The sequence below is a fragment of the Bos grunniens genome, chromosome 12, assembly GCF_055505025.1.
Source record: "Bos grunniens cultivar Pamir isolate PY7600 chromosome 12, Bosgru_T2T1.0, whole genome shotgun sequence".
Lineage (NCBI taxonomy): Eukaryota > Metazoa > Chordata > Mammalia > Artiodactyla > Bovidae > Bos > Bos grunniens.
In genome coordinates this window covers 85,197,432-85,223,183 of record NC_141176.1, presented here as the reverse complement: position 1 = coordinate 85,223,183, position 25,752 = coordinate 85,197,432, and the positions used below count along the sequence as shown (strand labels likewise).

The window sequence follows — 25,752 nt, the reverse complement described above, 5'->3', positions numbered from 1 at the left end:
TTACTGAAAGCAAGCGACACCATGCTTAAAATTTACAAGCCACGAATACAAGCATGTCCCATAAATATAAGATCACTGATATTTTAAAACAAAAATATTTTTAAAAGGACCAGTTTCTACTCTAACCTTTAATGCCCAAATATTGCTGTGTATCTATAAAATCTCTAATACCTACGCAACTATAGTAACTCCTATGATACGTACGTATTGTGCAGTTAATGGTGGATACACCAGGAAAACTGCTTGGGACCAGCTTTTATGGTCACATGTTCAGTCACAAACATTAAGTGTTTTGAGCCCACATTTAAAAATAAACCAAAAATCTTCAGGTCTCATTTACTACTTAAGGGATCTCAATTCACCGTTCCTCATTCATGCCTCACATTAAAAAAACCAAGGGGTGGATTTCATGTTTTGTGGGGTTTTGTTTTTTGCACAAGATGGCAGCTACTGTCGTATAATAGAAGCTAATTTTATTATTTTCATATTATGACTGCAAATAATTCGATCTCTTACAACTTTCGTTGACAGGCATTATTGTTTCCTGTTGGATTCCAGTGAAGCAGACAATACCGTATCCGATCCTGAAGACAAAGGGTGGGGAAGGCCACAGGCACACAGTAAATGTGTTTCAACTGCTTTTCTCAGTAAGGAAGCTCCCTTCCTCTACCTCTAGGTCTTCCTGCATGCTCCAAGAGAAACTAAACGAGGGAACTCTGCTATAAATACACAGGCGGACACTATAAATAAAAAGTGAAGCAAGTGTCTTCATTTATGCTGCTCACTTAGCCTGGAAAGCCCTTCTCCTGCTTCTGTCTACCTACTGAAATCCTTGTTCTCACACTTCTTCCAGAAAGCCTTGCCCAGATCCTCAAATCAGAGGGAACAGCACTTTTGTGATCCCACAGCCTGATCTGGGACTGCAAGGAGATCCAACCAGTACATCCTAAAGGAAATCAACCCTGAATATTCATTGGAAGGACTTATGCTGAAGCTGAAGTGCCAGGACTTTGGCCATCTGATGTGAAGAACTGACTCATCGGAAAAGGCCCTGATGATGGGAAAGACAGAAGGCAGGAGGTCAAGTGGGCGACAGAGGATGAGATGGTTGGATGGCATCACCGACTCAATGAGTTGGAGCAAGCTCTGGGAGACAGTGAAGGACAGGGAAGCCTGGCATGGTGCAGTCCATGGGGTCACAAAGAATTGGACATGACTTAGCAACTAAACAACAGGCCTGATCTATACTTCTGCTACCCGTGATCTGTACCTCCACACTTACTCCAGTCTGCTGGAGATGAAATTCTACATCAGTGGGTCCCTACGAGAGTTCACTTTCCTGAGGGTCTATTATAGGCTCACAGTGTCCTGTGTGTGGGAGAGATACGATTAACACTGGATGGACTAAATCTTTTTGTCTGCTTGTTTTTAAGTTTATTTCTAACACTACAAACTCACCTATCACACTGGACGTGGTTCCTCCCGGACACCCGACTGTAGACAGGCAGGGGCCGTTATTCCCAGCACTTGAGACATAAATTATATTGTGCTTCCACACAGCTTCACTGATTACTTCACATATTCTCCTGAAAGAGGGAGAGGATTCAGTTGAACACACGAACTGTCCACTTTTCAGGAAATGGATTACTGTAATGTGAAAATATTTTCAAACATGGTTTATATAAAAAAAAAAAAAAACCATGGGTTGCGAGTAGCAGCAGCAATAGAATGGTGGTCACAGGTCAGGAGGGGTGCTTAGAATCACTCAGGGACATTCTCACACTGCAAGTGCCTTGCTTCTACTCACAAAGTGTTTATAAAACTAAAATACATTCAAACGCGAGGTCAGGTAAATTCCGGCACATGTGCCATTAGCAGAGCGCGACAGAGCCATGCCCAGAGACATACCCCAGTCGGGTTTCAGCGGAGGGAGTTAGGAGGCCCCGTTTTTAGTGGGGAATGTGCTAAAAACAAAACTGTATATATGTGGGGAAAATAAACTGCCAAGGGGCCAAAAGCAAAGACTGCAACGTTAGCAGAGACTGGGTCAGGGGCCACAGGGGGTCCACTCCCCCCCGACATGAAGTATGGAGAACCAACTCCTCACACAGCTGTTACAAGCGGCAAAGGTGAATGGGGAAATAAGGCGCTAGGGAGAGAGATTTAACATATAAGAGATCTGGTTAGAGCTTGACAGCAAGGAAGAAAAATACACTGGTAGTCATTACAGGAGGTAAAGTTAGACCACAAGGAAAAAAAATGAGGTCAATGTAAAAAAGGTTAAGGGCCAGGGATACTCCAAAATCATAAAAGTGAAGGAAAAAGCACATTAGAGTAAGAAGACTGCAGAAGAAGGAAGGTCCCAGGAGAGAAAGATATACACCGCGATAATGCAGACACGGAAGCAGATTCCTTCTCCCTCCTGCGAGGTTACGTTCACAACTGACGCTGACAGCGTGCTCGCTTCCAGGTCTGGAAATGAGCAATTGTCTCACAAGGAACCGTGTACCCGTCAGCTGAGGAAATTATGGGTTTTAAAATTTTTATTTCTTAAATCAACATGTGGTAGAACCGACCTTCTCTTCGGTGCGTAGTTCTGAGACTGCACATATGTACAGATTGTGAGACCCCCACCGTTACGTACAGGAATGGTTCCAGCGCCGCATTAAGCCATCTCCCGGGGTTATCGGGCCATCTGCAGGTACAGGGCCCCTTCCCAGGTGCTCACGGATCGTTCTGGAGCCCTGTCACTGTTCATGTCACCTAAACACAATCCTGAGACACAGCCACTGAAATGGCTCTTTTCATCTAGCAAAAGCATTTATGATGCACCCATGAAAACTCAATCACTGACGACAGCCAACTACAGGCTCGTTTGGTGACATTTGCGTTTCGGCAGAGCTCTGTCACAGAGCTGCAGAAAATGCACAATGGGTGTATCTGGATGGGGTGGTGGGAGGAAACTCTCCAGATAGGGTCACTGCCAAGTTAGCGCTATGAAGACAGAAAGGCTGAGGCAACATGAGGTCACGCTAAGCCAGAGGCTGGAAGACCCTTACAGCACAGGGAGGGGAGCAGGGCAGGGAGACCCGGCGATGGACAACGGTGAACACACCTGTCTCGGTTTTGCTGGAAAAGCAAAGGCCATGGGAGATGAGGAGGCTTGTTATTAGTTAGTTTTAAAGCTAGTGGATACTTGAGCAGGTCTGTCTAACAGTAAAGAGAGCCAGGAAAGGAGCGAGTCGATGCTGGAAGGCATCTCTGAGGGCGGAGGGGACCAGAGCCGCTCTTCATCCCAGGCACACTCCATGAGAAAAGAAGGGACGGCAGCTGGTGGGGTCAGGCGGGTCACAGGAGGGCCCGGAGTCCCCTCTGAGCGCTTTCATCTGCTCTGGGAAAGAAAGCAGCAAGGACGCCAGCTGAGGACTGACGGGGAGGTCGCCGAGAGTCCCCAGGAAAAGGTGTGCAACGGCCGTCCCAGAGGGAAGGGCACGCACTGTGACCAGAGACAGAGCTGACCGCACACCCGCGGCTCACGGCCCCCGAGCATGCCGCCAGGGTGGCCTCCGCAGAGCCGGCAGCTGAGGGGCGCCGTCACCGCAGGGCCCGCGGTGCACACCCGAGGTCCGGCTGCCTGTGGACGGGGGTCCGAGGGGCCGTCGGGTCCACCGGCCAGGAGGGGACACCAGCGTCAAAGACATGACTGTGGACCAAGGGCCTCGGGGCCGCACAGGATCTGCCCAAGTCTGCTCCTCGTCAGTTGTGACGTTCGCTCCAGTTACACAGAAGCGCTCACTGCTCTTACCAGCTACGCCCCCACGGCTGACGAGTGGCAAAGAACACTCACCCGGAATTTGGCCAGTGAGTCGCTTCTCCGTAGCTGTAGTTGACAAGATCACATTTATGATTTATAACCTCTATCATCTATTAAAAAGAGAAACAGTCCAGCTTAGACAGCCATTTATAAAAACAGAAAAGCCAGCACAAAAAAGGCATCCCACAGTTCTGTAACCAATCATATTCCAACTCATACCTATATTCATAAGTTACTGCCAGACATATGGCTAACGAACTTAAAAAAAGGTGTGTGTGTGTTTGGGGGTGGTGTTGATACACGGCACAGGAAGTAGTCAATAAAAAACAAACCAGCATCTGCAGAATTGAGTTGGAGAAACGAGGGAGGTCTCTTTAAAGTCTAAATTCACTCAAGTGAAATAGAATTCATATGTTAAAGTCAAATGAAGAATAAATTCTTACACTGATGGAGCAGGCTGGCTGAGATGTCTTCCTGTCTTTTTTCATGCTTTTAAAAGTATCTCAAAATAGTTTGCTAAGGGATTTACTACAAGTGAGAGGTATAATGTAAACAATGTTTTCATGTTTCCCCAAATCTCTTTAACCCAAATAATTTCTAATAAAAATATTTTTAAATGAGTTAAGCATTTTGGGCTTTTGCAAACAAAGTCCTATACACTAAATACAGTGCCATGTATTTTTGATAAAGCAAGAGCAGCTTGCTAATCCAAGTATCCACGACCATGAACCATCAGTCCTGGACACCAGCAGCTCAGGAGCACTCACAGCTCTGATGAGGCCTGTGCCTGTCTCCATCGTGCTGAGTCTCGTGTCTCCAATCTTGATGGAAAGAATCTGAGCACCAGGAGCTACGCCATTCCGCTCAGGTTCTTCAGGAAAATGCCCAGCAGCTATACTAGCTACGTGTGTTCCGTGGGCTCCTAGAGGCAAAAAGGGGAGAAAATGAGGAAACACCCTCAGAGGCTCAAAGTTTTAACCACGAGATTCAATCTGCGTAGTAGTAATCAGAATAAAAACACGGTTATCTTAACGTGTAAGGGGGTACTGTTTCTTCTGTCTCTTAACAATAATTCACAAAAAGTGACTGTGATTTACATACGCTATTCTGCCATCCTGGATTCTACGCTGTTAAGTCACAAAGGTGAGAAAGTATTTGCACACATGTAACTGACAAAGTGCTTATATCTAGAACATAATCTTTCAAAAAAAAAAAAAGAACCCCCCCCAAAAATGGGTAAAGAGCGTTTGAAAAACATTTCCCAAGAGGATGACCAAATGGCAAATAAACGTATGAAAAGGCGAGTCACCTGGGAGACGCAGAGGAAGGCCACGCAGAGCCACCCCTTGCTGAAGAACTGAGGCTGAGGGTGGCCGCTGTGGGCGGGGGCGTGCACTCTCCGCTGCGGCGGGTGCGACACGCCTCTGCTACTGCCAAGGGGAGCTCGGAGGGTCTTCAATCCTGTATGGCCCTACCACACCCAACCAGCTCTCCCAGACATGGGTTCCAATTAAAACAAAAACCAACTTCTACACAGACCTGTACACAGTTGTTCAAACAACCCAAGTGTGTATCAGGAGGTGAATGGATAAATAAACCATGGTGGACACACACGGTGGAACACTGCTCCACAATAAGGAACAAGCCACTTATAATCACAGCACGGATTCAGCCCAACATGCTGCAATGGGCAGGCAAAAACAAACTTCATTTTTTTAATTCCATTTATATAAAATTCTATCAGATGTACAGTAATCAAGGGTGGACAGAAAGCCATTCAGCGGCTACCAGAGGATGTGAGTGGAGACAACTGGATTATAGGAAGAATAAGCCAGCCTTTGAGGGTGGTGGTGATGGAGATGTTATTTTGGTTGTAGGGATGGTTTCCCGGGTGTGTGCACACATCAGAACTCACCACATTATGAGTGTGTAGTGTGTGCAGTTTCCTGTACCTAAGCTGTGCCTCTATGGGCGGGGGGAGCTGGGTACCCCACTTCACCCTCCTCACTCCCTCCCAGAAGCAAGCACTGCCCTGCAGCTGGTGCACACCGTCTTCACACCTATGCTTTCATATTTTTACCAAACACACCCATAAACAATTTTCACACAAATTTTTTTAATATCAATATATTTTTTTCAGTAAAATTTATATGAGATTTATACATAGTTATATGCAGATTTATTATGATTACTATATAACATATTCCACAGGATGAATAACATAATTTATAAAAAACACACAAATTTCAAGAAAGTTTATAACTTTTTTGAAATTACACAGAAAGCTGTGTTAAGGATCCTTTTACCTGATCCTTCACACTCATGGGTGAATTTTCAAGAGTTAGTATTTGGAGGTGAAATTATTGTTCATAGAATGAACTGTGTTTACATTATTTTTTGTAGCTGGACCATGCTCACACTCCTGGAACGGATCCTACATGGTTTCGGCCTTAAAAAAAAACAATACCCAATACCTTTCCAGGAAATCAAATCACATCCGTGACTCCAGACCTAGTTCTGTCGTAGGGATCGGTCAATTCTCCTTCGGGCTGTTTTTGGGTAGAGGAATTTATCCTCCCGGTACTTTGCACGTTCATCTCTAGTTAGCAAACCTAAGACAGAATACCTCCACTGGTCACTATGGAGAGCAGGTTCCCGTCGTCGTATATGTTGACAGAGTAGTTCAGCATCTCGGCAGCACCGAAGGAGCCATACTCCTGAGCCTCTTTGTAGTTTCTCAGAACAGTCGATTTACTCAGATCCCCATCTTCACTCGAATCAATGCAGGCTCTGGAAAAGGAGAATTAAGAGCAGGTAATGCAATTTATCTTCTTTTTCTACCTTTCTAAAAATCACACAATACTGTTTCTCGAGGATCTTCTCACCACACTATCTCTGTTTACCAGCACAAATGTGGCAGCTTCCTCTGTCACAGAGGCCTCAGTAAAGACTGGGTAAAGTGACTTAAGCAACCAGCCCTTAAATGAAGTCACGCACAAGGGTCTCTAGGAACCGTCCTTCACAGACCCCCAGGAAGAAAACCACCCACCCGCTTAAGGAATCAGACCAACTTAGCGTCTAGGTCTCCGGTGGTAAATCTTTATGCCATTTTCCTCCTCTGCCCTTAAAACATTTATAGTAGATACTCTTGCCAGACCCTCCTGCACTTACTTTACAAACTGCCCAGCTTCAATCAGGAAGATTCCTATGATCAACCTGCTGTTGTATATTTAATGACTGCTGTCTGGTTAAGGGGGTAAGATTCTCTAAGAGAGGTAAGAGTCAGCTTTCATGCCTAAAATACTAAGAAGTTTAAGAGGCTTTATCCAAAACTACTCAAAAGCCAACCCGGCTCTCAAGGAGCTTTGCTTAGAGATATTAATGTCTTGTAAACCAAATCTCTGGGTAGTTTGAGGGCTTAATGTTCTTCAGAGCAGGCAAGACCATGTTTAAATGAAGATGTATAAAATCCACATGGCTTACCTCCAGGTCTCACCATCAAACCACACCAAGCAGTCGTACACAGGGCCAGGATCACTGTACTTTTTCTCAAAAGAGTTTAGCAATTCCACTTGACTGTGAAGCTCCTCCTTGATTAATTTATTTGCCTAATCAATTAGAACATGTGCTAATGTTAGCACTTTGTGCTCTTGGCAAGTGACAGTAACAGACAACCAAAGACAATGTGACCCAGTAGTAAAGTCATTTTACCCTGGAAAAACGGAAGAAGACTTTCCTTTTATGTCTGTACAATTTGAAATTCAATTTAGTGGCAGATATCAATTAAAATATTAAATAAAAAAATCCTTCCCTCACTATCACAGTCAGCCCCTCACTACAGCTGCTTTGGGGAAGACACGGTGCTACATGGCGGGGACCTCACTTGGCCAAGGGTATTAGTCACATGCCTGTACCTGCATGATTCAGTTCCAAAAGCAACACTAAAACTGCTACACGTTAGTTCATCTACCTTTAGATTTTTATAGCCAGGAACATTTCCACTTCAAATCTGTTTCTTAAGAACCCAAATAAATAATAGGAATTATGAATAGTCTCGCCTCTGTTGAATTTGCTGAGTTAAATACATACTGTATTTTTGACCAAGTACATATAAACTGCTATTCAACCATTCTGAGCTATAAAAATGGAAAATTTGTATGCTTCAATCTAAGCACTTTAAAAAAAGTACTGTATGAGATGGTCCTATATTCGCCTGACTAGTCCAGGTGAATAAAAACTTAGATTTCACATGTTCCCAAAATCTTAAGTTATGCTTCATTTTTTCCTTATTCAATATATTCAATGTTTACTCCTCAAGGAAAAAGACAATTATATAAACATTTTTGGCATACAAAATAAAATGGCTAATTAAATTCAGATCCCTCTTCTATAGTTAGTGCTCTATATGTAGTACTTGAAATACTACATTTCACGTCTCCAACAGGAGGTTGAAGAACCAAAAGTGATCTAACCAAAAATTATACAGCTGTTAAAAATGAACACAGATAAAGTAAATAAAAGTGTGCGTGTGCAGATCTATATAGGCTGGTGGGCACTGACCCGACCTGCATGTTAATGAAAACTCTTGACAAGTTTTTAAAATATCTGCCTCCTCTGTAAGGTTCTGATTTATTTCCTCTCTAGGACACAAACATGGAATTTTTAAAGCTCCTCATGTGATCCTAGCAGGGAGCCAGGGTTCAGAATCGCCAATACAATCCCATTTCTGATTAAGAAATGCACGCCCTAGAAGCCTAAGTAGACGTTTCCTCCAAAAAGACACACATGTGGCCAACAGGCACAGGAAAAGATGTTCAATGTCACTTATTATTAGAGAAATGCAAATCAAAACTACCATGAAGCCATCACTTCATGTTGGTCAGAATGGCCATCCTCAAAAAGTCTACAAATAATAAATGCTGGAGAGGGTATGGAGAAAGGGAACCCACCTACACTGTTGGTGGGAAAGGTAAATGGTACAGCCACTACGCTTCAGAAACAGTCTGGGGATTCCTCAGAAAACTAAAAATAGAGTTACCACATGCTCCAGCAATCCCACTCCAGGGCATATACTTGGAAAAGAGAAAAGCTCCAATTCGAAAGATAACATGCACCCCAGTATACACAGCAGCACTGTTTACAACAGCCAAACAGGAAGCAACCTACATGTCCATCGACAGGTGGCTGGATAAACAAAACGTGGCACGTATATAAATACACACACACACACGATGGAGGACTGCTCAGCCATAAAAAGAACAAAACAATGTCATCTGCAGCAACACGGATGGATATAATCATACTACATGAAGTAAATCAGAAGCAGAAAGACAAATACCATGACATCACTTATATGTGGAATCTAAAAAGGAATGACAGAAATGAACTTCCTGACTGACAGAAAAGACCCACAGACACGAAACACATTATGGTTACCAGGGCGGGAGGGAGGGGAAGGGGTAAGTTAGGAATGTGAGCGAAACAGATACACACTACTACATATTAAATAGATAAACAAAGACCTACTGTATAGCACAGGGAATTATATTCAATATCTTGTAATAATCTATAATGGAAAAGAATCTGAAAAAGAATATATATATATATATGTATGTATAACTGAATCACTTTGCTGTACACCTAAAACACTGTATATCAACTATACTTTGATTAAAAAATTCATTTAAAAAGTGGCATGCATTAACAGAAAAATTCAGAAGGACGAACATCAAGTTGCTGCTAGCATCCCTGGGTGGTGACCTTCCAGAGACTTTCACCTGCCAACCGTTACATACCTCTGGTGCTCCAGTTTCTGCAACAGCACTTATAGCTTTCATAATAAACTGAGATGCTATTTTCATCTCATACACTGATTTACAAAACATGCAACACAAGAATGTAGAAGAATGGGAACTCTCGTACACTTCCTATGCAACTGGTACGGTCACTTTATAACCCACCAGAAGACCGGCCCAAGAACTTCCAAAACAGGATTTTTTCATCCTGGCCCAAAACTGGAAACAAAGCAAGGATCAATCTGCAGAACGGACACATACATTGTGGTCCAGCCCTCACAGAGTAACGAGAGTGAACTACTCCAACACCCCGCACTGGAGGATCGTACGGAAAACATCGGATGAAAGCGGTGATGCGTAAAAGGACAGACACCGTATGATTCCATTTTACAAAATCCAGAACGGGTGAGGTCACTTGACAGTGTCAGCCATCAAGGACAGTGGCTGCTCCTGGGTGGAGGTGGCGGTGAGCAGCCAGAGGCACGAGCGGCGCCGGCGTGCTGGCGCTCGGGGTGCTCCCTCTGTGACAGTTCATGACACCACATCTAGATGTGCGCACTTTTCCGTGCGGGCATTCTATGTTCATTAAGAACTTTTAAACATTCAACCAATATATAAATTGATTTCAGGACAAATGAGGAAAGGAAAATAAGTAAAATTAGACAAGTTAAAACATGGGGGAGAAAACAAACTTGGGGGAAAAGTCTGTGCATTCTCTAAGAACTGTTAATTCTCCAAGAACACGCTAATGTTTAAATAAAAGCGACTAGCACCAACTTGAGAAGGACAGTTGTTGGCAACGTCAAACTCTTCCTGCTTCCGACAGGCCTCCGCGAGGGCTGCTCTGTGGACAGGGTCCCAGATTTTTTCCTTCCGTTCTTTCTGCAAAGACAGAGAAATGGCCTTCCAATGAGGTGGACTAATATGCAGGTAAACTGAGATAGGAACTTAAGAGTTGCTATTAGCTGTGATGCTATACAATGCTCATACAGAGGTTAAAAAAAATCATTTATAATCAAGTTGATAAAGCAATGAACGGATCAGTTATAAAAAACTTGATTACTTAATTCACCATGCCTAGACTCTAAAAGCCCAAGTTTACCAAGGCACAACCAGATGTTATTTTTATACATCATAGGCCCCCATTTAAATCCTTCTCCAAGAATAGATAATATCATGTCAAGTAACAGCCTGAAATACCATCATTTGAGGAAAAAGAAATGCCTTCAGCCAAGAGCAAGCAGAAGACAGGGTAAGCCCACAGCTACACTCTGGTGGACTTCCTGTCTCCCACCTCCCTGGCCTGTTCTTTTTTCCCACCCTCGTTGACTTGATGGTTCTTTGCTGCTGAAACTGGTCTTCCCGCCATCCCGAGTGTCTTGAACCACAGTGCCTCCCACTGGAAGTCAGCTAGTTAAAGAAAGCCTCTCCAGTAAAAGAATCAACTCCACTGGACTAAAAAAGGGGATCTGCTTGAACCTAATCCATACCTGAACATGGCTGATTAAATTTAATGTAATGCATAAAAATACTGTGCATTTCAGCCTGAAATATTAAAACAAAATAGTATCTAATAGAAGTTGCGTTACATGACATTTGTTTTCTGATTTTTTTTTTTTTTTTTTCAGAATGACTGGAATCTGCCAAGTAAATATTTATATGTAAAATACTGAGTAACTTCTTACTGGCTCACTGACCCCTGGAGAAGCAAATCACAACCCTAGACTACATGGCCCATGGGTCTCACCCTGAAGGCCCAACTTGCAAGGATCACATCTTGTTTTACTACTTTAAAATCTTACATAAAATTAAAACTTCACTTCCTTAGTCATACTAACCACATTTCAAGTTCTCAATAGCTATTTGTGGCTCGTGGCTCCTATAATGGATGGATAATGAACATTTCAAACGCTCCCGTGACTACCGAAAGGTCGACTGTGCTGTCATAAAGCAGGCTCCATCTCACTGGTTTTACAATTCTTAGCTCTCCAAAGACAGACTATGTTTCCCGTCCTTCAGCTGCATTAGGTCTGAGTTACTTCCTTCCCTAGTTCTGAATCATCACTAACTGGGATCAAGAAAGCAAGGCAAAGACTAGGAAAATGGGAAAAATTACCAGAGAAACGACAGGAACAGGAATAAATAAGGCAGTCTAGGCTTTAAATTGATTGTCCAATGAAAGCATATCCCTCTTCCCAGAAAAACACAAATACACAAAATGTGAATAAAATTTCAAGGTTTTCAGATTCCCTAAACTTATCCATGTATCTCAGATTAGGAAACACAAATGGGTAACATTTCACCGGATACCATCTTTCTTGAAGCAGATATCATTTGAAAGTCTCCAGATCCCCTTAATAATCATCAGGTTAGTGAGAGCTAAGGAAGTCTCTTTCTTCAGTCTGAATAGAATCTGAAGAAGTCATCGATACTAGATTGTCCGTTACCTGAATTCTTTCCTTGAGAGCCTTTGGATAGAAATCGTAGCCATTTTTTATGCCAATGTGATATCTGCCTGAGGGATTTGTCCAGGTCACAGGAATCTATGGGAAAAAAGAACATTTCTCACTCACTAAATGCTTCCCAATTCCAATGGTGCAGTCCTGGGGGAAAATCTGTCCTTGGGGCTCAACTTCAAGCAGGCCGCCTTAGAGCATATCTTTAATACTCTAAGTTGCCATTTAACATATCTCTGGCTCCTTTTGTCTCAACAGTGAGATAGCTTAACTAGAGTACTTTCATTCACACAATGCTTTACAGTTTATGCAGGGCTATCAACATCACATTAAACTGCTAAGACATTCAGTTCCCAAGCGCTCAGGACAGCTCACTCCCCCATCACCCAACTGCCCATCAACCAGGGGAGGGAAGCAACTTACAGAACCTCTCCGCCCTCGGATGTCCCGCTAAGAAAAAGAACTTCACTCTCCTCCAAGATACTACAGGGATGGGCCCAGAGCCTATAAAAAGAGCTCTTTGTGTTCTTAAGAAAAAAGCTCTATAAAATTATGATAATTACATACAACATCTTATAATAGTCTTTCCTGCTCTCTCAAAGTATTTAAAAATAACACTTCAAGCTTTTAATTTACATAAAATACAAAGAGCATGCCCAGTTTACAAATGGAGAAAGCAAACAGGCAAAGAGAAATTAAACTTCTGGCCCAAACAGGAGGGTTGAAAAGAAAGCTGGAATCTAGTTCTATCAAGAGACAAAAACCTGGTGTAAAGGATACAGAATTTAAAGCCAGACAAACCTGGCTATGGCCCAGACTCTGCTCCTCACCAGGCGGGAGCCACGGGCTTCCACTTCCTCATGTGCAAAAGGAAGAAAATCATCTTTACTTCACAAGTCCCATGAATAAGAATTTGTGTGAACATCAACCAACTTTAACTGTCAAATAAGACCATGGGGACCCTTCACATTCTATCATCTCAGGACCCATGATCACTAAAAACAGCTTTTAAAGTGTACAGGTTACGAAGCTGAACTAACAACCACCAGAAGCTGTGGACTGACTCACAGTCCTCACTTGTGCAGGATCTCTACTCGACTCGGATCCTCAAGTCCCTCTTCATCAGACTATTCCCCAGGCAGGAAGCCTGTGGAGGAAATTTTCTCACAACTCAAGAGAGGAAGACAATTGTGCACAGAACTTCCAAGATCTACTGACCTTCAAAAGCCTGCACATACTGTAAAGCAATTATCCTTCAATTTAAAAAAAATTTTTTTAAAAAGTCTGCACATCAGTCATCATTTCTGAACCAACGACATCTAGAGTTCATGAAATTTTAAACATGCTGGCATACAAATTAGCACTTTTCATTCAAAACTGACCAGCCTTCTTTAGATAATAGAGATTCTTATTCTCGCAACATCCATGACACACAATAATAACGTGTTGCAACAATAAAAGAGTGAGCAGCCACAAGCCTGTTTAATCACAGGTGTCCCACCACCCAGGTGGCTTTGTTCCCATATGCTACTGACAACTCCTTTGTGCAGAGATTACGAAAAGCTGTGAAATGCCAAAGGATTAAATGAAATAACCGATCAAAGTAACTGCAAAATAATCAGGTGTTGAGACAATCACAATTACTTAAACTATGTATATAATACAATAAAAATAATGAGTAGACATAATTTGTGTTGAAGTAAAGCAAGACTAAATTCTGCAGGGACCACGAACCAGATATTTCTCAAACTGCTACCACGCATTTTCTTCACAGTACATGTGGACTAGTTAGTTACAAAAATGTAACTAAAACAAAAAAATAAGAAAATAAAAATTATGCATAATCACGGTTCTACTAGTTAACCTTCACCATGTTAAAGCTAGCTCTGTTGCTTGTTGTTCAGTTGCTCAGTTGAGTCCTACTCTTTGTGACCCCATCGACTGCAGCACGCCAGGCCTCCCTGTCCATCACCATCTCCTGGTGCTTGCTCAGACTCATGTCCATTGAGTCAGCGATGCCATCCAACCACCTCGTCTTCTGTCATCCCCTTTCCTCCTGCCCTCAATCTTTCCCAGCATCAGGGTCTTTTCAAATGAGTGGGCTCTTCATATTAGGTGGCCAAAGTATTGGAGCTTCAGTTTCAGCATCAATCCTTCCAGTGAATATTCAGGGTTGATTTCCTTTAGGATTGACTGGTTTGATTTCCTTGCAAACCAAGGGACTCTCAAGAATCTTCTCCAACACCACAGTCCAAAAGCATCAGTTCTTCTGTGCTCAGCTACCTTTACTCTGAGGCCATCGGAGAATATGTTATTTTACATATTTGAGTATTCCATACAAATGAAGTTATTTTGGGTCTCTCTTAAAAATCAAAGCATTTCATTTATTTTTTACCATTTTAAGCTGCTCTCTTTAAAAGAGTTTTAATTACATAGTAACTAACAATGTGATAAGAGTGATTCTCAAACAAGAAACAGAATTTCTTTAATTACTAATTACACCTCATTTTACTGACTCTTTTAAAGAAAGGCTGTTTAATGAACTAAAGGTTTTCTCAATGAGACAACTGTCACCGTGAGTTGTTGACATTCCATGCAAGAAAATTATGTTGAGTTTTTTGCCTCAAAACGGTACTTCAGACTTGTCAGCCTCACGGTCGGGGTGGACACAGGGACCCTCTCCCTTCAGCTGTCACTGCACCTAAATTCGATGTGAAGTGTGGCTGAGGCATTCACGGTCTCTGAACTAGCCTAAACTAGGCTAAAAAGTGATGATTTGAAAAATGACTTCAAGTTAAATGAGGCAGAACTTTAAAAGGCACTGTGCTTCCTTCCAAATGCTGCTAAAAGTAGAATAAGGAAAAGGAAAAAACCAAAAATCCTAACGACAAAGAATGGGAAATGAGGCTTTAGAAGCCAAAAGTCACCACGTTTTGAAGGCTGCAAAGTAAAAGCCGGCACTGAAAATTGGTGGGCAAACTATGGACTTTTAACACATGCGGTGGGACGAGTGGGTGTTCAGATGGAAAAAAAGAATATAGGGACTCCTATTTTAAACAAAGTGTTAAATCAATTTCAGGTGAATTCTAGAACAAACAAGAAAAGAAAAATGATGGATGCCTTTAGAAAATAAAAATGGGAGAATATCCTGATTTCAGGTCAGGAAGGGTTTTTTTCTTTGCTATCAAATACAATTTAAAAAAAATGAAAGCAGGTGATCATATTTACTCAAGACCTTTACAGTTTCTTTTGCTTGTCCTTCATTTCTGCTGCCCCATGTTTTCCTTTGAAAAGTCTTTTTTTTTTTAACTATTTTTAAAAAGTGTATCTGCTGGCTATAAATACTCTTACTTTTACTTTATCTGGGAATGTCTTTATTTCACCCTCTTCCCCTGAACATATTTTCAGTGCATATAGAATCTGGGATCGACAGATCCTTTCTTTCTGCACTGGAAAAATGTCACGCCACACCCTAGGATTCTGATGAGAAGGCCGAAGTCAATCAATCCTTCCCATCTCTATATAGTGGGTCACTTTTTCCCGGCTATTTTTGGCAATCTGATTGGATGTTTCCGGGCATGAATCCCTTTCAGTTTATCCTATTTGGGGTTCACTCAGCTTCTGGAATTAGTAGGTTGGTATCTTTGCCAAACTTGGGAGAACCTCTCCCCCAATTTTTTTTCCCCGCAGCACACCCCTTTCCCATCTTTCTTAGGGTCTAATGATGCAAATATCTGACCATTCATTACTGACCCACAAGTTCCTCAAGCTAAGTTCGTTACTTCCCAGTGTTTCTCTTCGTTATTCAGAATGGTTATTTTCTATTGGTTGATCTTAAAGTTCGCTCAGACTCTTCTGTCATCTGCTTTCTGCTACTGCATCCTTCCAGTGATGTTGTCTTAAGATGTTGTCTTAAAAAAAGTTTCACCTATCATAAAAATATTTCAGTTCTAAAATATCCATCTGAGTGTTTTTTACAGCTTGTACATCTTCTGCCGAGTCTATTAGTTACTGCTGTGTTACGAATTACCACAAATGTGATTTAAAAGAACACACATTTCCTGTCTTACACATTCTGTCAATCAGAAGCTGGTCTGGATCCTCCACTTGGGTTCAACTGAAGTGCTGGCCAGGGCCCTACTCTCATCTGTGGCTGGTCTGGTGGCAGGTTTGGGGGTGTTCGTTTCCCTTTGGTCTGTGAAGTTAAGGGCTGGTACTTCTCACTCATTGTCAGCTGGAGGAAGGATTTCGTAAGACACAAAAAGCCCTAACCAGAAAGGCAAAGGGCTGATTTCCAACTACAAAAGATTTGATGTCCTACGCATGAAGAAACATCGCCTGGAAGGTGAAAACGAGCACAGAGTGGGAAAAGACACCCGAAACATATGTGACCCAAGGACAGGTCACCCCACACACGAGGAAGAAAGTGACGGACGACTCAGGATTCAAAACCACCAGCAAAGGCACGCGGAGGGGCACTTCACAAAAGAGAAGATCCAGACGCCTAAGTGACACACGAGAAGGGGCTCAATCTTAATAGTCGTCGGAGAAACACAAATTAAAACTACAAAGTGATACAGCTAAATTCTAAGCTATTCGCAAAAATTAAAAAGCCTGAAAACATCAACTGGTAGCAGCACAGCTACTAAGAGGCCTCCACATTGCTAGTGGAGACGTATTTCAGTACACCCAGCTGGAAAACTGGTGAAGGTGTACCACCCAGGAAAGGTGTCTCTATGACTCAGCAATCCCACTCCCAGGCACGCATCCTAGAGCTCCCTGCGCATGGGTGCGCAGAGTATGTCTGCAAGAACGTTTTCTCAAGAACTGTGACAGTCCCAAAGCGGAAACAACTGTTCCCAGCACAACGGACACCCCGTGGTACAACCATGTCCCAGAGACAGCAATGAAACCGAACACATCACTGCCCCACGCGAATCAGGGCTCAATCTCATGCATCTCATAAACACCCAGGAACAGAGGACACAAAATGACACGGAAGTGAGGCCATTCATATAAAGCCCACAAACAGGCAAAACTACCAATAGATCCCATGAATCCGCACAGAGGTGGTAAAGCCGTAAAGGAAAGCAAAGAACTGATTTCACAAAAGCCAAAATCCGTTGTGATCTGGAGAACACAGTGAAGTCCTGAGGCAAGGCTCTGCCTTATCTATAGCAGGCAAAGCGGTGTTCACTTAAACTACTCATTCAACTGTGCATATGTGCCTTGTCACTTTTCTTTTTGCCTGTACAATTAATCATGAAAGGCGTCTGCTTCTATTCACTTTTTTGCTCTTATCTGTTCCCCTAACTACTACTGGCCGTAAGTAACCGACCACCAGTTACTCAAGACGGCTTAGCAATAATAGAATCCTTAGAGAATGAGAGGACGAGCATCCTCAAAGCACCTGAGCAGCAGCTGATCTCACACTGGCGGAAGAATTAGACGTCAGCCATCGGCAGTTTACGTGCTATTTGGAAGAAGCAGAATTAGAACATAAGTTATTTAACCAGAGCACAGCTAAGTCAGAGAAACGTGAAGACTTTACTGTGTTGCTTTCCTGACGCACAGAAGCCGTGAACGTTTGAGGCTTGAAAGCATGACGTCTCGGGGTGATCTGTGACACAGCAACAGGTAATCAACATTACCCCACGGAACGTAAGGTAAAAACATAAGATGCCTTGAGGTGACAGCACAAAAAAATAAAGAGAAAAAATCAGTGAAAAGATAAAGGCTCCAACCTTGAGCACCCTTCCTGAAAGACCAACAATTTCACCATCCTTTGGCTCCACCACCGTGGCCGTGTTCACGTCGCCACTTCCCGTTGTGTCGATGATATCGATGATTTTCGGTTTCCCATCAGTTGTAACCTGAAGATTAAGAGACCATTAAAATATGAATTATGGAATCCAGTTTTTATTCTGAAAGCAATGCCAACCCCCAAATGTGTGTGTGTGTACACGTCCCAATACATAAAATATCCTATAAAACCTGCATTCATTTGAAAAAGGGAACTGAATGGTTTTAAGCCAAAAGCTTGACAAATACTCTCAAGAAAACATAGTCATATATTTAGGTAAATACTTCCTGAGCACTTACCATAGGCCATACTCCACTAGGTGTACAGTACAGAAAATTCTTGACCTCAAAGACTTTGTGTTATATGGACTCAATAAACCAAGAAATATACAACATGCCAGTCGGTAATCACTACAACCAAGAAAATCAGGCAGGGAAAGGAGACAGGTGGTATGGGGCATTCAGCGCTAACGAGGCTGCTCAAGAAAGGTCTCGTTGAGAACGCTAACATTTTTGAAGAGAGATCTGAAGAAGGTGAGTTTGGGGCTGGATGAGTACAAAGCTTGAAGGGAAAAACGCTTACTAACATTTCATTACTGGAGCCCACACTAGCACTCAAACTTCTTAAGTCAGGTTCAGACTCACCACTCACACTTGCCCCCTCCCCAGGCCTTGCCAGCCCAGGAAGCCAACACCCACTCGGGTGCCCAAGCCAGAAACGCAGGAAGGCCTTCTCAGCCTCTCTAGTTTAGTGCTCACAGCCAGCTTCCCGAGGTCCTTCATTCTACCTCTGAAGTGCGGTTCAGACCCACCTTCTCTGGATGATCACACGGGCATCCTGAGCTTCTCCACCACCGTCACCTCCTGCCTTCCGAACGGGATGCCACCCCCGGGAGGCCCTCCAGGATCAACAGGCGCACCCTCCCGACCCAGACCACTTGGCCTGCTTTCCACTTGTCGGCCATGGCCGCCACCTTCCTGCACCAGGGCCTTCTGCTGAGAACTGTCTGTCCCTTCAGTTGTTCACAGGGTCCTGGTCTCGTCTCAGGGACCCCGTTTTCTAGAGAACGCTGCCCCTTCACAGAGACCTCCCTGCTGGCCTGGTCTAAGCGCTCGTCACCCTAAACCCAATCATTCCTCCTCACGGTACCGTGGGGCCTTTGCAGAACTCCACTCACTTCGTAATCACGGCTGGGACTCTTCCCCGATTCGCACTAGTGGAAGGGAGGCTGCACCGGGGGGAGGGCCGTGTCTGTCTTATTCCCCAAATTACTCCAAACCCGGCAGCGTCTGTCAGGTACATGAGGCTCCTGGCTTCTTGGACAGCCTGACACTCCTTACTCGGCATTAAGATGGATTTTCCTCAGCTGCGGGGTGGCCTCCGACTGCTGCAGCCCACGGTAACACTGAACACCCCACTGCCCTTATGGGGGGGACCCTGCTGGGGCTCTTTCTGGGCTAGCTTCGCCAAGGGGATTTGTCACATTCAAGAGACACGTGTTGAGTGAGCAGTGGGAATCAGGTCCGGAGGCCTTAAAAAGATAGAAAACAGAAGACCCCTGCCCTCACAAGAGAAAGAAGAACAGCCAGCCAGTGGGAATCTGCTGGATGAGGCAGGGAGCTCGAGGCAGGGAGCTCAAAGCCGGCGCTGTGTGCCCACGAGGGGTAGGAGGTGGGAGGGAGGGACGTGCGAGAGGGAGGGGACCCACGTGTGCCCGTGGCTGACTCATGCTCATGCGTGGCAGACACCAACACAACACTGGAAAGCAATTAACCTCCAATTAAAAACAAATTAATTAAAAAAGAGAGAAACAGGAATGTAAAAAAAAAAAAAATGCCTACAGGGTGCCAAGAGCCCAGTCTGCAGATTCCCCCTGCACCCGAGAATTCACCCTCTTTGAGCTGAGCTGAAGTGCAGGGTCCATTCCTGGAGTCTTTCCCGCCACACCGCCGCCACACACACACCCACCACTGCAGGGTCCTCAGAATCTGCAGTTACGGTGCACCGGAGAGGAGGAGCGGGGAGCTCGCTATACGGAGGAAACACACATGCTTTTTTCTTTACAAGGGAAAATTAGGGGGTGGCTGGTGGATCTCAGATCTCACTTCAATCATCGACCAACCAGGGGCTGAGAGTTCTGTCGGGGGCTGCAGTGCTGTTATTTTTAGGTGACAAAATTCTTAAACTAGGTGATTATTTCTCGGGGGCTGTCTATATTAGGAATAAGTATTCTAATACACTCAGAAGGCTCCAAATCATAATTAAAAGTCACGGCAGAAATCACATCCAACCCCGACAAGATTATGATAAGACTTAAATCAGACACTGATTTTGAAGGGACTGGCTAAGTATCTTCAAACATGAAATGAAAATATAAGAATGAAGAATCTAACAAGATAAAAACAGAAACCACTAGAAGGAAGTGCAAACTCTCCTATAAACTCTCCTATAAAACTAGCTAGGATCATGTGTTAAGACCATACACAAATAATCCATTTTAAAACGTTTTCCAAATAAGTGTGTGATTTGAAAGCTGCATAATAGCACTAAGAATACAAACCATTTGCCTTCATTTTCTCATTCAAAAAAGCAAACAATATCAGTGCCTTGAGATCAAGAATCGTAAGAGATCGCTAACAAGTCCGACACGGATCCTTCTCATTAGAGACCTCATTCATCAGTGTGAGAGCAAAGAAAGAGAGCCTGACGGGATTTCGTGCTTTATTCTGCATCTGCTACTGCGATCAGCTTTACTCAATAGGACCTCTCTCTTACCCATGAAAAATTCTCATATGTACGGTTTTCTATCTGTGTACTTCTCCCTTCATCATTAGGTGAAGGGACCTACTCCACTAGAGAGAAGATGCAAGAGGGAATTTAAGGGTAGGAAGGTTTTAGAAAGGCAAACCGGCTGAGAGTTCTGCAAGGAGCTCGAGGAGGAGGAGAGGAAACTGCACTGCTAACCTGAGACCGCTGTCCCTCTACTGTGAGGACTGGATGGTCACGGGGGACTGAAGACACAGCCACTGTGACAAGAGCAAAGGTGATAAGCCCTGGGAATGGAGTGGGAGACTGAGAGATGCTTCCTGGGCGATGCTGACTGAAGAGAAGAGAACTTGCCCAAAGGATCTTCCCCAACATCAAGAACCTCAGCTACTTTTTATCTCCAGTGAAACACTTATTGTGGCAAAGTTGGCGAGGGTTTACAGAAGATCAGAATCAGAGTGGGAAGTTCGCCAATTTTTCTGCATAAACTGCAGTAAAGGAGCAAGCGCTCACTTGAAATTTCAGGGACAACACTGAAAACGCTCCTGTGAGCAAAGCATGGTTATCTTGCAAACAAACACTACGAAATGACTCTTGTTCTAAGAACACAGTGATAAAATGAGTAAGACAGGCTTTGCTTTCGGAAAGCTTACAATCCAGCTGGGAAGACAAATGAGACAAGAGAACAGTGACGTAGGACAATGAATAATAAAGATGAAGGACAGTGTCCAGGAAGGCACATAAGAACACACAACCCAGCTCGGAGGAAATCAGGAAAGGCAAACTTAAATCCGGCAGCACTGCTATTAGTAACCAAGCACACATCTGTGATAGTTTCTTCCCTGTGCTCTGTCTTGCTGTTGAGTCGCTAAGTGGTGTCTGATGACCCCATGGTAGCCCGCTGGCTTCTGTCCATGGATTTCTCCAGGCAAGAATATTGAAGTAAGTTGCCATTTCCTCCTCCAGGGGAGGACCCAGGGATCTAACTCGGATCTGCTGCATTGGCAGGTGGATTCTTCACCACTGAGTCACCAGGGAAGCCCCCTCTATTACATTTTAGTGAATACAAAATTAGAAAGACATTTACAGGACTACTTGTAACCTCTGTCCCCAAATTATATTTTTTCCCCCATGAGGAAATTACAGATATTATCACACATATACATTTTTCCCCCCATTCAACACAAGCACATTTCACAGAAAATGAATCTGGATAGGTGCTTTTGAGGAATTTTAACTTAACCAGGAAAAAGGTATGAAAAGCAAGAGACTAAAACGAAATGCTAAGTGCTACAGGAGGATATGAATAAACCGCTATGAGAGCAAAGAGAGAAAAGGAACTGTGAGCAGGGACTGGGCCCTATCCCTCTTTGAAGTCCCAGGTCCTGACACAGCGGTTGGCATATACACAAAAATACACAACACGTGCGGTGGGAGATGGCCGAAATAAATCAGTAGATATCCCCAAAGGTAACAGGTGAGGGCCCAGCCAGGGGTTACGGGATTAAACAGGCCTTTACAGGTGCCTGTAGAAGGCCTGCGGGCAGATTAAACCCCACGTGTAGCGGCATGCGCTGGGGAAAGACCTGGAAGATCTGGGAAGGGGTGAGTGTTGGTGGTGGAAGCCCAGGATCAGGGACGTGGGACAGAAGTGCTGAGACGCGAACCAAGGTTACGCAAGGAGCTGCAATCAGGTGGCGATGGCCCAGTGCAAAGTTCAGGACTGGGGCTTTTCATGTAAAGACAACTGGGAGGCCCAAATGGGTCACTGTGGTATTAAGCAAGGGTGTGATGGCGGGGTTTTTTCTTAGTTTTTAAGGAAGGGTACTCTGGCAATGTGGAGGATGACCAGTGGTGGCCGGGAGGCCCCTGAATTCCAAGTCCTGTCCAAGCTCCGCCGCTCCTCCGTGAACTCTGGTTGGCCCACTGATCAATCTCTGTTAACAGTTACAGTCTGCACGACTCCAGCATCTTTTAATGCAAAACCGTAGATGCCTGAATATCTGCTACAGAAAAGACTTAACCACTTATTTAATTATTACTCCTCTCATCCTGCCACCCTCTGCATTTAACAAGCCTACACGCTGTCACAAAAAAGAACTGAACCCGAGGCTATCTCCAAAGAACGGGACTCTCCACCATATTCCTCAAAGTTCTCCTTGCACCTCCAGTCCTCTGCTCAGACTTCACTGGCTTTTCAAATGTCCAGTTCAAGAGCCTCTTCCTATTTCACTGGCTCCTTCCACTTTATTTCTATCTACCTTCTTACCTTAATGATGCATACACAGATCTACAAAACACATTTGTTACAGGTAAGGAGGGTAAAAAAAAAAAAACCTTAAAAATTCACTCATGTTTGCAAGTCACCTTATTGAATTCTTTTTGGATGGCCATGTTTAGGCCAATCTCTCAAAGCTGTTAGAAGGTAAGAGTTAAGTTTTCATTTCCCTTCAAATACACTGTCGTGCAAACATTTATTGTTACATGCACACACCTAAGGGCTCCCCATGTGGTGCTAGTGGTAAAGAACCTGCCTGCCAGAACAGGAGAGTTAAGAGATGAGGGTTCAATCCCTGGGTCAGGAAGATCTCCTGGAGGAGGGCATGGCAACTCACTCCAATATTCTTGGCTGGAGAATCCCAGGGACGGAGGAGCCTGGCGGGCTACGGTCCATGGGGTCATAAAGAGTTGGACAAAACTGAAGCAACTGAGCACACACACATCGAACGCACATTTATCCCTCAGAGAGCTGGTGATTTAAGATCCAGCATAAACTCCCTCAAGGTTATTTAAGCCTTGCTTAAAAGCATGAGTTTCTTGAAGGCTTTTCTTGAGCTCTTTAAACAGTCACAGGTAACTAATCATCTCAATTTTCAGAGCAGGGCGGTGGGATGAGAGTCACTGCCTATACTTTATAGAGGGAGGAACGGAATGACGGGATGAGCAGGTCTGGGAGATTCTACAAAAGCGTCTTTTCTCCAGACAGTACTCCTCCAAACTCTTCCGATCCCTTTATTATCCTGACAAAAGAGCCAGTGAACCATGTCCTCCACCCGTTCTCCTCCCACTTATCCCTATAAAAAGGAAACACACACACCACCCCGGAATGGAAACCATTACTACCCGGGAATAAAGTCTCGAGGAGGTGATGGCTGTCACTGCTGTGAGTCTCCTGAGTTATTAACACAACTGGACCACTCGAGCACAGGAGGAAAGGCATCACCTGCTTCTCTTTTGAGGCTCCAGAGCGGCCCACAGGGCCAGGAGCTTTAAGGGGAGGAAGCAAGATACCCCCCCGGGGGGGATTCTCTACAGAGCGGACCTGTTTCCTCTTTCCCTTGAATTACACCCTAACTTGCCAAATGCTATCTCACTTATAAGAAAACACAATCAAGGATTTGAGAGGGCGGAGGCATGGGTGAGGAAGAGAATCCCTCAACTTCAGGGTTTTAAGACATACAGGTGAAGGGCTGACACAGGGGAAGAGATCAGCAACCAGCTACTTTAGACGTCCCAGAGATGGGACCTTGAGCAACGGTGAGGTTCTGCTGACTACTGGGTTTCCCTGCAAGTCTAAGGCTAAATTTACAAAAGCCAAACTTTGAAAACTTTAATCAGAAGGCTTTCAACGGAGATACAACGTTTTAAAAAAATTACCTTTTTCACAAGGGTACCTTGATTCAGCGATTCCAAAGGTGCCGAAGGCCAAACAAAATCGTCTTTTAAAAAATCACAAAGTACGTGGTCTTACATTTTGAGGTTGAAAAATTAAAAAAAAAAAAAAGCAAGCATAATTGAATGCACCCTGGAAGAGTTCGCAAAAAAAAAAAAACTCAATCGGCTTCTTCTTTACGTAAAAGCCTAATAAGCCCTGCGTTTCAGCTGACCCTAAACAAGTACACTGCAGAAGAGGGTTTAAAAATAGCACACAGAAAACTACCGGAGGAAACAATTCCGGAAGTTGACTTATCTTCTTGAAACCGGCGGCTTTCGTTGTTTCTAGATTAAAAAAAAACAACAAACCATTCCACCCCAAATCAAATCACCCGAACGACAGTGAGAAAAAACAGGAGAAAAAAAAAAGCCACTTAAAGTTCTGATTTGCCTCTTCTCTGTAGCCTCCCCACCAGCACCACACCACCCTCCCGAGGATAATAAAATGGTAAATAACGGGCACTGGTCGCTCGGGTCCACGAGGCAGCCGCGGCGGCGGAGGAGGGCGCTGGGCTGGGTAGGAGGGAGCCCGCGGGCCCCGGGGCCTGGCGGCGCCCAGACTGGAAGGGACTTCCCGGGGGTGGGGGGGTCGACGATCGGCGCCCCGTCCGACCGCGCCGGGCCCCTCCGCTTTGTCTGGGCCGGCATCGGGGCCCAGCCCCGGCGCCCCGCGCCTCCCAGCTCAAGATTTCCTCCCGGCACCCGGCTCGCCCTCGGCCGCACAGCAGGGCTCCGAGGCCCGCGTCCCCTCGCCGCCCCCGACCCCTGCGCTGGGGCCCTTGGCGGCAGCCGCACCTGCATGCCCGGGGCCCCGGGGTCGACCCCCGTGTCCAGGACGGCGATGAGCACCCCTCGCCCGTCATACTCCGGGTAGCGGCACAGGAAGGCCGCGGCCCCGGTCTCCTTCTTCGGGAGGAGGCCGTGGAAGGGGAAGGGCTCCTCGGTCGCGGCGGTGGCCATGGACGTAGGCTGCAGGGTGGCGGGGAGGCAAACGGCCGGGCGGCGCGCGGACAAGCGGCGGCGCGAGGACAACCCGGGCGGCCACGGGCCTGGGCTAAGAGGGGAGGTGCGGTCGGGGTGGGCGGGGCCAGCGTCCGGCCAATAGCCGAGCCTCCAGGGAGGGCTGGCCAATCCCGCGCCGCTACGTCAGAGCCGACGGCGCCGCTCTCCGGAAGCCGAGCCCGAGAGGTACCCGGGGCCGCAGAGAAGGGGGCGGAGCCTGAGGCGTGGCCGGAGGGCTTAGGGGGCTGGAGGGCTTAGGGGGCAGGAGCCCCCGGGGGGCCTTAAACCAGAGAGAAGTGCGGGGCGGGGATTTTGTTTTTGTTTTTTTTAAGGGGCGGGCCGGCTTCTTAAGCAGAGGGTCCGCGTATCCCCGCCCCACCGCGGGGGACAGAGAAGGAAGTG

At 45.0% G+C, this 25,752-nt stretch overlaps 1 protein-coding gene across 5 annotated transcripts in view; it reads right to left on the bottom strand.

The window, feature by feature from the left end:
* TPP2 (tripeptidyl peptidase 2) overlaps positions 1 to 25,404 on the bottom strand; it is a 58,277-nt gene extending 32,873 nt beyond the window's left edge. For all 5 annotated transcript variants that reach the window (XR_015138447.1, XR_015138448.1, XM_086330527.1 and 2 more), the window contains exons 1-9: positions 25,144 to 25,404; positions 17,810 to 17,938; positions 12,057 to 12,152; positions 10,387 to 10,491; positions 7,298 to 7,422; positions 6,441 to 6,604; positions 4,582 to 4,736; positions 3,848 to 3,924; positions 1,459 to 1,586 (exon numbers count right to left, since the gene is read on the bottom strand). Coding sequence is in view for 3 of the 5 variants with exons in the window: in XM_086330527.1 (XP_086186653.1) it covers positions 1,459 to 1,586; positions 3,848 to 3,924; positions 4,582 to 4,736; positions 6,441 to 6,604; positions 7,298 to 7,422; positions 10,387 to 10,491; positions 12,057 to 12,152; positions 17,810 to 17,938; positions 25,144 to 25,308 (1,144 nt within the window). In the remaining 2 variants the exon portion in view is untranslated. The remainder of the gene's footprint in view (positions 1 to 1,458; positions 1,587 to 3,847; positions 3,925 to 4,581; positions 4,737 to 6,440; positions 6,605 to 7,297; positions 7,423 to 10,386; positions 10,492 to 12,056; positions 12,153 to 17,809; positions 17,939 to 25,143) is intronic.
* Between the last annotated feature and the right edge of the window lie 348 nt (positions 25,405 to 25,752).